The sequence below is a fragment of the Equus quagga genome, chromosome 8 (assembly GCF_021613505.1).
Source record: "Equus quagga isolate Etosha38 chromosome 8, UCLA_HA_Equagga_1.0, whole genome shotgun sequence".
NCBI lineage: Eukaryota > Metazoa > Chordata > Mammalia > Perissodactyla > Equidae > Equus > Equus quagga.
In genome coordinates this window covers 94,654,416-94,669,725 of record NC_060274.1, presented here as the reverse complement: position 1 = coordinate 94,669,725, position 15,310 = coordinate 94,654,416, and the positions used below count along the sequence as shown (strand labels likewise).

General features: G+C 38.1%; 1 protein-coding gene across 4 annotated transcripts in view; it reads left to right on the top strand.

The window, feature by feature from the left end:
- DOCK4 (dedicator of cytokinesis 4) overlaps positions 1-15,310 on the top strand; it is a 432,596-nt gene that overhangs the window by 166,694 nt on the left and 250,592 nt on the right. For all 4 annotated transcript variants that reach the window (XM_046670233.1, XM_046670234.1, XM_046670231.1 and 1 more), the window contains exons 2-4: positions 10,008-10,091; positions 12,942-12,982; positions 15,008-15,063. In XM_046670233.1, the coding sequence (XP_046526189.1) occupies positions 10,008-10,091; positions 12,942-12,982; positions 15,008-15,063 (181 nt within the window). The remainder of the gene's footprint in view (positions 1-10,007; positions 10,092-12,941; positions 12,983-15,007; positions 15,064-15,310) is intronic.

Below are 15,310 nucleotides of genomic sequence, written 5' to 3'. Positions count from 1 at the left end.
ACAGCGGTAGTATCAGCTATTTTTTCCTGTCGAGTGGCTGAGCTTGAATCTAAGTTTAACTTGTTAATAAAGATTTCCAAGATGCTGTAATAACAGAAGGAGCTTTTGACTTACTATTGTAAGTGGAAACCTTGTTTTTGCCCATGACAGATTCAGATCCAGCCTCCAAGTTTCCACTTATCAATGATGATGAAAAACTAATATGTATCTCATATTTACTTATATTTATAGACTTACAAATCCTGTTCTCATGCGTTTATTAGATCTTTGTGACATCTCTGTGAGGTAGGCCCAGCAGATGATGTCATCTTGGCTAAGTAAATGGAGAGACCAAGGACCACTTGGTTCGTAGGTAATGGAGTTCAGCCCCAGGCCTCCATCTCTCTTAACACTGTCTCCCTTTCCTAAGTGCTGGGGTGCTTTTGAGGTAATTGTTCAAACTCTGTCTCTTCTAAGATGCTACTCTTGGCTGGCAGTTGGCCAAAACCATAACCTATCATATCAAGTTTTTTTGTTTTGTTTTGTTCTTTTGAGGAAGATTAGTCCTGAGCTAACATCTACCGCCAGTCCTCCTCTATTTTATATGTGGGGTGCCTGCCACAGCATGGCTTGATAAGCGGTGCATAGGTTCACACTTGGGATCTGAACCTGTGAACCCCAGGCTGCCAAAGTGGAGCATGCGAACTTAACCGTATGCCACCAGGCTGGCTCCATATTAAGTTGTTTTTAAAAGTACTGATAGATGAATACAATAATTAGTTCCGAGTTTTATTGCCTGACCTTCAATTATTCTTGTAGCCACTTCAGAAAGTCCCTTTGCGTTTGTAACATTAAAACTAAGGTGAGGAGTATGTCTATGGCTCTTTGGGGAATAAAACTGGTTCATTTACTGCGACAGTGACAATGTCATCAAATAAATATTAATGTAGATTAATTCCCTCCTGATAATTCATTTCCTTTTTTGCTTTTCTTCTTTTTTTTCTGTCTCTAAAGTGGGAAAATAAACACCTACATCATAGAAGATTATAAATAATACATAAGGAATTTAGCAAAACTCTTAACACAAAATAGGGATCCAATAATATTATTTTCCTTCTGCCTTGGATATAAATCTGACAAGAAGTAAATTCCGTGTGGGTAAACCTTTGAAGCCTGTAGCAGGCTGGACTCTCCAGAAGGCAGTCTCTGAGATGGAGATTAGCTAGATGTTTATCAGGGAGTGCTCTTGGGGTTCACACCTGTGGAAGGGAGAGGAAGGAAGCAGGACTGGGTGGAGGGAGAAGTTGACCGCGATGCTGACCCACTGACAGCCTTTGTCGCTTGGGGTGGATTGGCCCTTCAGAGTTGTACTGAGTTGTAGTGTGAGGGCCTGGCCCTCATACTCCCACCTAGTCAGTCCTTGGAGGCAAGCGGTCCTGGGAAGAGGCCATGACCTTGGGCAAAGCAGCTCTCTTCAGCAGAGACAACCCCAGGCCTCCCTGCCCTGGCGCTCTCAGCAACTGGGAGAATTTCAGCCATTTCTGGAGAAGGACCTTGGTGTTGCATCACAGTACTACCACCATTCTTTACATTCACGTGCAGTGGTTCAAGCAGGATGAAGTTCTGCTGTCCTTGGTAAAATTATCCTCATAACAGTCAAGTGCAGCAATACATTTTCAAGTGGTACTTGTAAAATGTCCGAAACGAATACATTTTATTCCATACGCTTCTGATTTTTCATAGTCGCTTAGGCCAGAGGGAGTCGTGTGACATGTCTCAAGGCCTGACCATGGTACCTCTGGCATATGATGGAGTCCTATTTGTAAGTGTGTATACATCTGTGCTTCACAGCTGTGCCTGCCAGAAGTGTGAGGCCTGTGGGCACAGTCCATTACCAGAACGGAGGCAGATCCCAAACACATGGCAAGTCTGAGGACGAAAAGACAGAGCGCGGCATTTCTTTAATTTTCCTGATGTGTTCATTTTCCGCATCAAATCAATGTTCAGGAGCTACCACCCTGTCTCCCCCTCCCACATTTCCTTTGAGTTTTTTTCTTTTTCATTCTTTCTGGACCACTTGCTCCCATAGTCCTGCTGTCATACTTACTGATATTCAGCTGGGAGTCCCTTCAGGTTAGGAATGACCACTTTGCTCTTAACTCCGTCTTGTGGAAGGGAAAGACATCTTGTGGATATGGGAGAAAGACAGTTCTGTCCTACACGAGTGATAATACCAGTAGAAATCTCCATTGACTTCTAGTGTGTCTTCCCTCAAGCCCTACCCCAGACACCTGTAAAAAGGGAAGCATCTGTTTTTAGACACTTAACTTGGTTTTCTCCACCATATTTTCTTTCTTTAGGAGGATTGTGTCCATGTGCAGAAGAGATGACCCCTTGTTCTCTTCTTCCATGTTTCACCATTTCACAAAATAAAGTCCCTGAAATGAATTTAGTTCTCCTTCTCTTTTCTCTGTTTCCTCCAGCTCTTATCCAAGTTCCTCAGAAATTCTATTTCTTTCTCCTCTTTTCCTTTTGTGGGTCCCCCCAACCGTGATACTCATAAAAACAGATAAACCTACATGGATACATCAATGACAACCCAGAGCCAAATGTGCCATGTGACATGAATGTGGACGTAGGAAAGAACTAATTCAAGTGTTCTCTGAGAAACGGAGTTCCTTTAGAATGTTCGCGAGGTCAATACCTGTGTCTTGACTGTTTTCTAACTGTCGCTCCTCTGCTTCAAGCACCAGCATTCAAGATTTTACAACTACTCACATAAAAATGTTTGTTTAGGGGCCGGCCTGGTGGCACAGCGGTTAAGTTTGCACGTTATGCTTCGGCAGCCTGGGGTTCGCCGGTTGGGTTCCCAGGTGCAGACATGGCACCACTTGGTAAGCCATGCTGTGGTAGACATCCCACATATAAAGTAGAGGAGGATGGGCATGGATGTTAGCTCAGGGCCGGTCTTCCTCAGCAGAAAAAGGATTGGCAGCAGATGTTAGCTCGGGGCTAATCTTCCTCAAAAAGAAAAAAAAAAAGTTTGTTTAGGGGCTAGCCCTGTGGCCAAGTGGTTAAGTTCGCTCACTCCGCCTTGGTGGCCCGGGATTTCACCGGTTCGTATCCTGGGCGCAGACATGGCACAACCAGAGGTACTCATAACTAGAATATATAACTATGTACTGGGGTGCTTTGGGGAGAAGAAGAAGGAGAAAAGAAGAAATGTTTGTTTAACTTCTGGTGCGTTTTTGTTGTGAAAAACAGTGGTTTCCTTTTTGTATTAAATAGGATTCTGTGGGATAATCTCAGAACTTGAGAACAGTAGCTCTGTGTTCTGTGTTGCAAATAGGCAGCTCACAGGTGACCTTTCAGACCACAACCTGTTCATGAGCTGCAGATCCTTTTAACAAAAAGATGAAACCAAAAGTCCGACTTTGACAGATGGATTTCCTTCCTTTGTGTCACAAAGGGCAAAGCGTTTTCTTTTTTTTATACATTATGTTCCATTCATCTTCGATTGTCAGCCCATAAAGGGCAAGGGCGGCATTTGCCAGGCTTGAATTGAATTGTGGCGAGTAGAATCATCGTAAATGTTACTTTGACAATGATGATGAAGAATATGTTATTGTCTGCCATGTAGAGCTACGTGATTGGCTTTTAATAGTTTTTTATAATTTGTTTCTATTTTTGCTTTTAAAAGTCAAAGAACTCTGTGACTGAGTTTCTTTGTAGTAAGTTTAAAAGTTTCAAAATTGGAATTTGTTCTTTCCATGAGCAAACGGTATCATTGAAGCTAAGAAATGAGTTCCTACTTCACAGGGGAATTTTGCTTTCTTTACCTTTTTCATAGAAAATACTTATGAGTTGTATATGAGGATGTTTCTCACAGCTATTCAATTTTTAATAAACTGTCAATAAGTACTAAACTAATATTATATGAAGGAATAACGCTATAAGTGATACTAGGCCACTGTTTATAAAATGATTTTCCAGATACATATGCTATAAATTTAGCACTTTCAGCTTACGTATATATTTTTTAAAGGACTTAAACATAAACTAGGTTTATATACATGTTTGTTAATCAGAATAAATTTTTACATGGTAGCAAATGGGCAGAGGTGAACATAATACCATGCAGTTGTTTTTGTGTGCTATTTAAAATTGTGCTCTCCAGGTTCTTATGACAGAAATAATAGTTTTGGGCCTTTATATTTCCAGCTCTATAAAGGGTTCATTCTCTGTGATCTTTTCTGTAGCTACTAAAGTTGCTCAATTCATAAGAAAACAAACAGGGAAAGGAAATCAAGGGATCAAGACAGCGTGTGGTCATGTTCAAAACCCCAATGTTACTGGAGGAAAAATGCCCCTGGGAAGTGTACACTGAGAAGACTTTTGTGTAGAGACATAGCTACTTTACAATAACTGAGGACAAAATGAATTTTCACCTCTAGACTTATTTCATGCAAAAATGCTTGGAAGAACTTAAAGGGATTTAGTTAAAAAGTATCCAAAATGGAATCTAAAAATAACATATACTTTAAGTGCATTTGATGGAAGTGCAAATTGAGGTTTCACGAATGCCTGTGTTATCTTTGAATCTTTGCTTTCCTAAACCAGTTTTCCTTTTTTTTTTTGTCGTTCAAAAAAAGTTTATTTTTTTATTGGATATTCATAAAACCAGAAAGATGGTTGTTCCCATTTGAACACAGCAATACTGATTTGACTCCTAAGTTGACTCACTATTTATTTATTTATTTTTAAATTTTATTTTAAAAGTCATTTATTTTTATTTTTATTTTTTTATTGCAGTAACATTGAATCATAACATTATTTAACTTTCAGGTGTACATTGTAATATATTTCAAATTCTGTGTAGATTACATCATGTTCACCACCCAAAGACTAAGTACAATCCATCATCACACATTTGTGCCTAATCACCCCTTTTGCCCTCCTCCCTCCCCCCTTCCCCTCTGGTAACCACTTAAACCAGTTCTCCTTTGTTTATGATACATTACATGCTACTAGTAATAAAATAAGCCAATCATGTTTTCAAATCTTTCTCTCTTTTGCCTAGAACTGCCTTCCCCCTTTCAACTTTCTCTTTCATAAGCCTTTTGTGAGTTTACTACACTGCAAGGTGGAGTTATTTGTATAACTCAAAGATTGAAAATGGCTTGCCGTTTTAGAGGGTAAAGATCAAAGTGATGCCTTGAACTATGTCCTGAAAATGTGTTACTCTCCAATATGATCCACAGTTTAACACTTGTAGGTGTTTTTGGTTGTGAGAGGTGTCCCTGCATTCTCTGAACTCATTAAAACCTGGGTGCTATTTTTCAGTGGCTTCATTCTTTCATTCTGTGTGTTTATTCATTCTCCATTCATGCAGTCAGAAACTCTTATGCTGGGTCTTGAAGATGGATTAGAAACAGTTCATGTTCTTAAGTAGAAAGACAAAGATAAATAAAGTGCTGTGATATTATGTGATACCTTATTGTATTTAAGGTGTGGTTAGAGTGTCCTTGGGGCACAGATGAGAGAGTGATTGATTTCATTTGAGTCCAAGGATGAGGAAAGGGACGGGGAAGCATCAGGAAATTGAAAGAGCTAACCTTGCAGCTAGACCTTAAACTAAGGCTCCTTTGCCTTTCCTAGTGTAGAAGGGGAGGGGAAAGTAACTCCCCAAAAGGGAGTAATATGTATAAAGGCACTGAGGCCTGTATGAAAGAGCTTGGTGAGAATTTGGGATGGCTGAATATAGGGCAGTGTGTGGAGAAGTAGGTAGGATGTAAGCAGGAGAAGTGGCAGGAGAGCAGTGGGAAACAACCTTGTATGAGATGCTGAGAGCATCCTTTATCCTCCCTTCTGCTTTATCAAGATGGCTGTCTCAGGTGGGGACAGATGTCCATTCTTTCAGAACTCAGGCAGCGACTAAAACCAAAGTCAGGCTGGTTTGGGGATAGAGTTCTTCAGTATGTATTATGCTGTGTCAGTGCTGAGCTGAAAGGCCTCCTCCAGACTTGCAGAATTTTAGGCTGGCAGGGCCCCTTTCCGTTCACCTCATCTAACTCCTTTGTTTTATAGAGGAGGCATCTGAAGCCCAGTGAGGTTGAAGAACTTATTAGTTTCCCTTTAAGAGTTAAATATTATACAGCTGAAGAGTAACATCAGAATTCACCCACATAGACTTCTTGGGTAAGGAATGAGATGATACACAGTTATGACCCAGACAAACTGTCAGCCCAGTTTTAAACAGCTCCTATGAAAGAATAAATTTTCACAGGTAATGTAGTTTGTTTCTTAGAATTTTGAGTGCCCTCTTAAAATAGTATTGCCAATAATAAAGGAACCTGACTGCTTAAGACCAGAACGTTTAGCAGTAATGGCCGTGCCATCATTCTTTCCCTCATTGATTATTTACTGAGCTCAAATTGTGTGCCAGGCTCTGTACTGAATCAGATGTACAATTGGAAGCTAAAACCAACCCAGTCCTTCCATCCATGGAACTTATGGTCTATTGCAGGAGACATCATTCCAAAACTTGCACAAATAAGTGATGTAGTTGAATGGTATATGGTGCTATGAGTGCATATAGTTGGATTGAGGGGATGTATATCAATGAAGGCTTCCCTGAGAAGACACCACTGAATCTATGTATGAAGGATGAATACAGCTTAACTTGGAAAGGAGGGAGAGGAAGAGTATTCTTTTAAGGGGTCAATCACATGCAAAGTCCTGTGTGGGAGGGAATATAGTGAGGAGGGTATTGACAGAGCGTCATTGTGACTGGAGTACAGAAAGTCAGGGTAGAGAGGGCAGGGCCTTATAGGCTGTGGTAGTGATTTTTATATTGTTCTCAGAGCTTCGATATATTTAGGAGGATGCTTACATCATCAAATGTGGATTTTGAAGAAACCTCTTTAACTGTTGTGTGAGAAATGGATTGGAGAAGAACCTGACTATATGGGTGCAGACCTATGAAGAGACTGCTAGAGAAGGCTGGGCAAGAGGTGATAGGAAGGCTGGGGTAGTGGTGGGAGTGGAGATGTTGAGGAAAGGATGATTTGGGGAGATACTTGAGAGCTAAGGTCATTGTGATGTTGTGATGGGTTGGATATGTGGATGAGGGGGCATCTGGATGACCCTTGGGTTTCTTGCGTGTATAGCTGATGGACGGTGCTAGCATTCAACGGAACTGGGAACAATGGAAGAGGATCTGATTTGGAGACACCCGAGGACTGTATGAGCTAAACGGCATCATGAAATAAGAGGAAAACAATTAACCTCATTAAGCTGTTGTCTTTTACTGCATGATATATTTTATTACCTTTTCCTTTACTAAAAAGAAATTGAACCTAATAAAAGAAATATAAAAAAATTTCCTGATGCCACATACAAAAAAAGAACCTGCTTAATCACAAACATGGCAAAATCAAAGGTAACTGGTGGCATCGTGGACAGTGTGTTGAGGAAGGACAGCCATGGAAACAGGGAGACCTCCCAGAAGGCTTTGCAGTGGACCTGTTGAGAGATGCAGAGAAATCAACCTAGGAATAGCAGGATAAAGTAGGACTAACAGCAGAAGACTGACATTGTAGAACAGGTGGTTGGGAGAGAGAAAATTGTTTAGATTCGGTTAGGGGCTGAGAGGAGGTAATGAGTTCAGTTGGAGGCATGCTAAGTTTTAGGTGCTTGGACATCTAAATAGAGATAGACAAGTTGTAAGTTTGTGTCAGATGCTCAGAGCACAGATCAAGACTGGAGAAAGACTTGGCAAGTCACATATCAACAGGGGATTCTGGAAGTTTTAGAACTCTCTCCAACTGTATATGGGAGAATGTGAATGGATAGAAGAGAAAAAGTGTGGTTCAAACCATTGAGGTATTTATTAAGTAACTAGAATATACCAGACAGTGTGGTAAATTATTTCTGATGGATGCCTTATTTAATCCTCCACTACCTTTTGCAATTCCTTCATTGTTACCCCCATTTGCCTGATGAGGTCATGGAGATTCTGAGAGGTTGGCATCTTGACCAGTCATACAGCTAATAAGTAGTAAGATCTGAGTTCAAACCCGTGTCTCATCATATCAAATTTGATGTTATTTTCCTATAGCCTGGTCTTTACACTTCAGCATCTTGAGAGTAGCCCCTGTATGACACTAATATTTATAAGGACAGCTAAGAAAAGATGGTCTGCAGAAGAAGGCTGGAGGGTGAGAGAAACAGTAAAAGATTCAAGAGAGGATAGACTCCTGAAAGGTGATATGAATGTAGTCACAGTGAGGGGACTAGTGACTTTATGAGAGCATTTTCAGGACACGGTGAGGGCTGTATTGTGGGCTGAGGCATGAAGGGAGGGTGAAGAAATGAAATCCGTGAATGGGACTGCTGTGTTCAAGAAGGTCATGAGCGGTAGGAGAGAGCAACCAGCGGTGGGGAAGGTATTCATGGCAGCCTTGGGAAGTAGAAGATTTCTGAGTGGAAAGAGCTGTGTGTAGAGCTGTGTTAGGGAGTCCACGCACTTAGACCACTAAGAGCAACGTCAGTAGAGCAGTGTCGAACCACTAGGGTTCTGAGAGGTTAAGGTAACTTCATGAGTTTAGAAAGGCCATTCTGGGTGCAAGCTTGTTGTGAAGTCTTTTAAATTGTAATCAATCTACTGTGTTCAGTTGTTGACCCCTTGTACAAAGAGGTCTCTGAAAGTCATTTGATGTAATCTGTCAAGATATACAGACCCTTGATTATTTTTCCACTGAACATCTTCTAGCACATCAGTATGAGGCCATATGGTATTTATGATTATAGTTAGCAAATGACATCACGAATTAGTGCTTGTCTAAAATGTTCTAACTTGGTTACAATGTCGTTATTTTCATCCAACTCATGTAGTTCGGGTTATGTCTTCTGTCCTGTGTTTTGATTTCTACTGTTAATTTTGTTTTGTGATCGTAAAAGGGCTTTAGACTTCTCTAAAAGCCCATTACTTATTGGCATGTTTTGATTTTTGACAGATTCATGTGTTCCTTCAGGCTTTTAAAATACATTCACAACAGTGGCAATGATTTATTTTGGGGATTGGGGTTGTATCTAAATCTCACTATCTGGAACAGAATTATAAAATTCACTTCCAAAATTTTGATCTTTTAAAAATCGTGCAGTCAAAGCATTTACTCTCATTTTCTTTTGATGTGAATTGCAAGTTGATTTCAGCATACATTGTGTTGAACAGGAGATGTCTATTGTCTTTTCGCGTGCTGAGGTTCATTTTCTTTATTTCTCCATTGTTGTCTCCTTTATGACTCAAGCATTACCATCTCTGGGAGCATCACTGTGCTTCATTCTTTCTCTAATCCCTTGAGTCATCTGAGGATGACTAATCTATGTACACTTTCTCTCTGGTATTACATCCTAGTCCTGCCCAGCCCTGGGAAATGTTTCAGAAACCAGTCAATCTATAAGCAGCAGGTAGGGCTTAGCGTTGACAGCCCCCCTCCCCCCCCAATCCAACAATTCCAATTGGCATGAGAGCTAAGGCCCATGGGAATGGTCATGGGGGCTGTGTGTTTAATCCTACGGGAGGGGTGCAGTCATTACTAAATAAAATGTTACCATGGATTAAAAATAGAACACGTATTTGTTGAGTAGCTACTGTGTGCTAGGCACCTGGATGGAGCATGAATTTAGCAGTGAGCAAGAGGGACACAGCTCCTTACGGAGCTCTGCAGGCAATATTTTTGTTTATATATGTTACTGGGTGATATTCTTGATATTGTGTACTATTTTAGTAGTAAATTCCACGTCTTCGAAATTCATATTTATAATACTTATTCAACCAAGAAGTTGGCAAAGTAATGTAAGCTTAGAGATTGACTCTCTTCAAAAATATATAAAGTTAAACCAGCTATCAAAGTGTACTTTTTATTCACATTCACATTTCCTAGTCGATAACATTTAATAGTAAGCAATATAACCAGCTGTAACTGATGTGGTTATCTTCATATATTCTATATCATTTTCTACAGTTATTGCCAGTTTTCGAGGAACCGTCCCATATGGGCTGTCATTGGAAATTGGAGATACAGTTCAGATCCTGGAGAAATGTGATGGTAAGTGGGCTAGTGGTGACTGTTTGAGGTTGTGTGGACGACCTCCTCACCATAGGACAGTTCATAAAGTTTATAAACTTCTGTCCATACCTCTATTAATCTCTGGAATTTTTCCAGTAGTCACAGGGAATGTTTTTGACAAAACTTGTTTCTTGCATATTCACTATTTGGCTTACAGGAAAGCATCATTTGGTATTGTTAAGCTGATGGTATTTCTTCCTAATATCATTTCCTTATTTTCACTAGATGCCAACACAAAAAGCAATGAGACTGCTGTGTTTGTGGGAGTTCATGACTCGGTGCCAAACTAGAAGGACTTTCTTAGAATCTCAATGATCTGTTAGGTCCCCCAGGACAAGAAGAAACAGAGGTCCAGAGCAGAAAGGGCTTACTCAAGGTTGAGTAGCCAGATGCCTCAGGAAGGGCTCCTGGCCAGGCCTTTCCCCCTCTCATTCTCCTAAATTTGGACTAAAATTATTCATTGCATTTGAAATGTTAGTGGAATATATTATATGAACTTGTATGATTATTATTAATTTATGTAGCAGGTAACTCATTAAATCGAAATAGCTAATATGTTCTCATGTTTCCATTCCTGTTCCACAAAACATCCTTAAACTCTAGTCCTTAAAAAGACCCAAGTTGAAATGACCACTCTTTATTTCTCATTAACCAAATGACCATATTTTAAAGCCCTATCAGTATGTCTATAATATTTATATTTACTACTAAAATGTTGCCTGGTTAGGAATTTATAATATGGTAACATTCTATCAAATCAAGCTTCATTATTAAATTATGTTACCTCAAAAAGAACTGTTACATTAGGTAGAGCCTGGCATTAAATGGTGATAATATAGGGCCTGGCCGGTGGCGCAGCGGTTAAGTTCGCACGTTCCGCTTCTCGGCAGCCCGGGGTTTGCGGTTTCGGATCCCGGGTGCGGACATGGCGCTGCTTGGCACGCCATGCTGTGGTAGGAGTCCCACATATAAAGTAGTGGAAGTTGGGCATGATGTTAGCTCAGGGCCAGGCTTCCTCAGCAAAAAAAGAGGAGGACTGGCAGTAGTTAGCTCAGGGTTAATCTTCCTCAAAAAATAAAAAAGAAAATGGTGATAATATGTGGACATTTGTTCTGTCCAATGGAATTGATATATTTAAAAATATAATAAGGTTTTCTCTGTCATTGCTAGATGTATTTTTGTCTGTTTCTACTTTGTACGCAGATAAATATAAAATCTGTTTTGAATTGGTGCATGAAAATGGGCTCCATGGCTTATGGGAACTATAAAAACCTTTCTGTATGGTGTAGTTAGACAGAAACCTCTCTGTGACATTTCTGCAATTCTCAAAAAGTTTTGGTTTCTGTTGGAATACTTAATTAAGAATGGATATATTTCTCAGATATGTCTTTAAAGGGATCTAATAAACTCTGAAATAGAGAGATTCTGATTCTCAATTCATTTTGCTTTCTTCTGGTTTTAAAACTGTTAGGCACAATATTTTACAATCTATTCTTTTAAGAAAACTTTATGAGGAACAAAACTAGTTAAATACAAAGCTCAAATATTTCTTTTTAAAAATTCTATTAAAAAATCCAATTTGACAGAACATTTGTTACATGATAAAATAATTTCTTACCAATAAGCAAAATGGTTTCTATACTTGAAGAAACTCTAAGTTGAAAATAATACAGTTATAAGGGAGTTGTATATTAACCATATAAGTTCATATATATACTCTGTACTTGTTTTAAACCCAAACAAGTATGTTCCCCCTTAAGGATAGTACTTTAAAATTGATTGAGGGGTGCTTGGGGTTACGTAATAGGCATTCTACAGAATAAAAATTATGGTGAGCTCAGTTAGTAGGAGATTGTGTCGATGAGAGAGTACCCATTAATTCTCTTAGTGGATGAGACCTGGTTTCACTCTTCTTATGTTATCAGGCTGATCCTAACCCAAGATGGTGGGCTGAAGGATGTGAGAATTCACTGCGTGACTGCTGGCTGAGCACCATTCTGTGGAAATAGAGTCTGGGCTTTATAGTCAGGCAAAGAGAATTTGAGAGTATATTAAATCTTGTGTAGCTTCTTGAATTTCCCTGAAATGTTGTGTAGCCTTTTATAAAATGGAGAGAGGGGCCAGCCCGGTGGTACAGCAGTTAAGTTCACACATTCTGGTTTGGCGTCCTGATTGGCAGATGTTAGCTCAGGGCTGATCTTCCTCAAAAAAAATAAAATAAAATAAAATGGAGAGAAACTGTACTCAGAGAGGTCGATTAACTTGCCCAAGATTAAATACCTAATTAATCACAAAGCCAGAATTTAAGCCCAATGCTCTGATTCTAAAGACTTTACTTCAATTTTGCATGTTTCTTTTTTTTTTTTTTTTGTGAAGGAAGATTAGCCCTGAGCTAACGTCCACAGCCAGTCCTCCTCTTTTTGCTGAGGAAGATTGGCCCTGAGCTAACATCTGTGCCCATCTTCCTCTATTTTATATGTAGGATGCCTGCCACAGCATGGCTTGATAAGTGGTGTGTAAGTCTGCACCTCGGGTCCTAACCTCCAACTCCGGGGCCACCAAAGCTGAGCGCACGAACTTAACTACTATGCCACCAGGCTGGCCCCACGTGTTTCTATTCTTTAAACATTTTTATTAATAGAATATTTAAACTATTAGTCCATTGAGCTTCAGTCTGGCGTAATCCCAGCCCCCACCGTGTTTATACCTAGAATATTTACATACAGGGTAAAATTTCATCAGCAAAGTTTAGATTCATTTGTAGTCATTTCTTTTCTTTAAAATGTTGTTATGTTTTATTAAAATATGATCATGATTATTTCTTCACAGGCTGGTACAGAGGATTTGCCTTAAAAAACCCAAATATCAAGGTAAAAATTATTACTTCTAACCGTAATTATGGGATTTCTTTTTGTAAAAGATAGTTATTTTACTTTATTTCATTACACAATTAAAATTACAGTTGGGACCCTTAGTTGAAATGCTAAATGGCAATACAGATTTTCATAATTCCTTTGATCTTGGATTATAGTTAAGACATGCTACTCAAATGATAATCATATGTAGCTCTTGAAATTTGTACTGAGAAGACCTTAATAAGCTCATTATATATAAACAAAATCTTTTTGAAGTGTTAGTTTCGCAGAGAGCGAAATTAAAATTCAGGCAGGAGAAATATATATTCCAAAAGAAATATTGAATAGAAGTATTTAATCTTTATGCTTTCTGTGGTATCATTTATAAGATAGTGGTGTGGAGAAATGAGTTTATTTTAGGGTATATTAAGAGTACCTTTGGGTTTGAGGAGCTGAAATGTGAGAAAACCATATTACAGAGAGTCCCTCTTTCTTACCATTCCAGACAGAAACTAAGACTCATTATCCTTTATATAATTTATATAAATCCTCAGGAATTATAGTGGGAAGAAATATGATTTTTCTTTTACCTTTCGTGTGTATGGTTTATGATTTTGATGCTAATCCTTGCTAATATCTATGTTTTTCTACTTTATTCTAATCTTCCCACCTTTCTCCCATGCTTCCCACATTCTCTAATATTTTCTTATATGTCATGTTCATTTTTTGGTTTAATTCTGGCTTTATTAGAATTGTAGATAAGACACTGTATCATTATTCATTCTCAAAATATAAGTAATCTAATCTCTTTTGCCTGCCTTTCTGTTTAACTATACCTTTTTCTGGATCATCCAACTGTATTTAATTACTTTATTTCATTTATTTTAGGTCATTCTAAAAGAGAGCCTGAGGGACAAAAGAGTATACAAATTTAATTTTGTTAAATACTTTAGCCCTCATTTAAAGTTATTTTTGAACATCTGCAAGGCACATGCAAATATAGCTTCAGTATTTAATTATTCATTTACCCATGTTTGAGAAAAAAATCTATTATGGTTTCTGTTACTTGTCTCATTGTTCTAACAAACCTCAAGTTCTGACTTTTCCTTTTGATTATAATTACTCTATTTGTTATTCCTATCATATTGAGGTAAATTTAAGTTCCGAAGAAAATAAAGTTTTTTTTTAACCTATATAATTATTTACTATTGTTGAATATGCAGAATTTGCTTATTAAATTTTATGTTATCCTTGGATCCACAATGGTGATAATGTATTCAAATGACATTTGTTTTCCTAAATATTTAATTGAATTTGTCATTTGATACTACATGAAAAATCATTCAGAGGATGTTATCGTTTAATGGATAATAAAATTGATGCTCATTTTTTTTTTATGTTGTTTCTTTCAATTTCTCATTTAGAACAAAGGAACAATTTCCTTGCCCTGTCTTTTCCCTACAATAAAGAGCTTTAAGCCAGCATGGCTTCTTTTGTTTAATTTTTGTTCCATCAGAATGGCAGCCTGGTGATTAATTGCTGCTCTGTTTTCACCAGAGATCTTCCGTAACACCTAATATACATGTTATCTCCAAATTCGCAATGGTATTTTTTGTGTGTGTGTGTGTTTTTAAATAGACACATGAATATTTTGGAGAGAAGAAAAAGAATAACCAAAACAAACAAAAAACCTTCTTTCAGACCAATGCAATATTTTTAAAAGATTCTTATTCAGCATGCTTTTTATACAGAATTCTTGAAAAATTTTTTAATTTTCTGTTTTATAAAGAATATATTTTTTGAGACTTAATTTTTATATTTATTTTAGAGTATCTCAATTTGTAAACAAATGAATAGTAGAAAATAAAAGGAATGGATCTAAGCTATAATAGATTTTAGCCTATAGATGTGATAGAGATGTTTTTCCCTATTCTTGGTATTTTTTTAGTGTATGGCCGTATTTTATCCATATGATTTGTGAAACTAACCCTCCCTTAACAGACAGCTAGCACTGTAACCTTCACATTTTTTCTCTTCTAGGGTATATTTCCTTCCAGCTATGTTCACTTGAAAAATGCCTGTGTAAAGAACAAAGGGTAAGAAATGAGTTTTATTAATAGTTGGAGGATTTTCACAGAACCATTGCTTATTTTGAAACCTGAAGGCTTAGTAATTATCTTGAAAAATGAACTATAGATGATCATGCCATTGTCTATGTTGTTTAATAAAGATAGATTACACTAAGGCGGTTGTTAGAGAAGATTAAACACACTACATCTGTGTGTGCTGAACAACCGTAGGATCCAGGGCCCTGGAGGTCTCTCACTGTCCACAAATCATGGA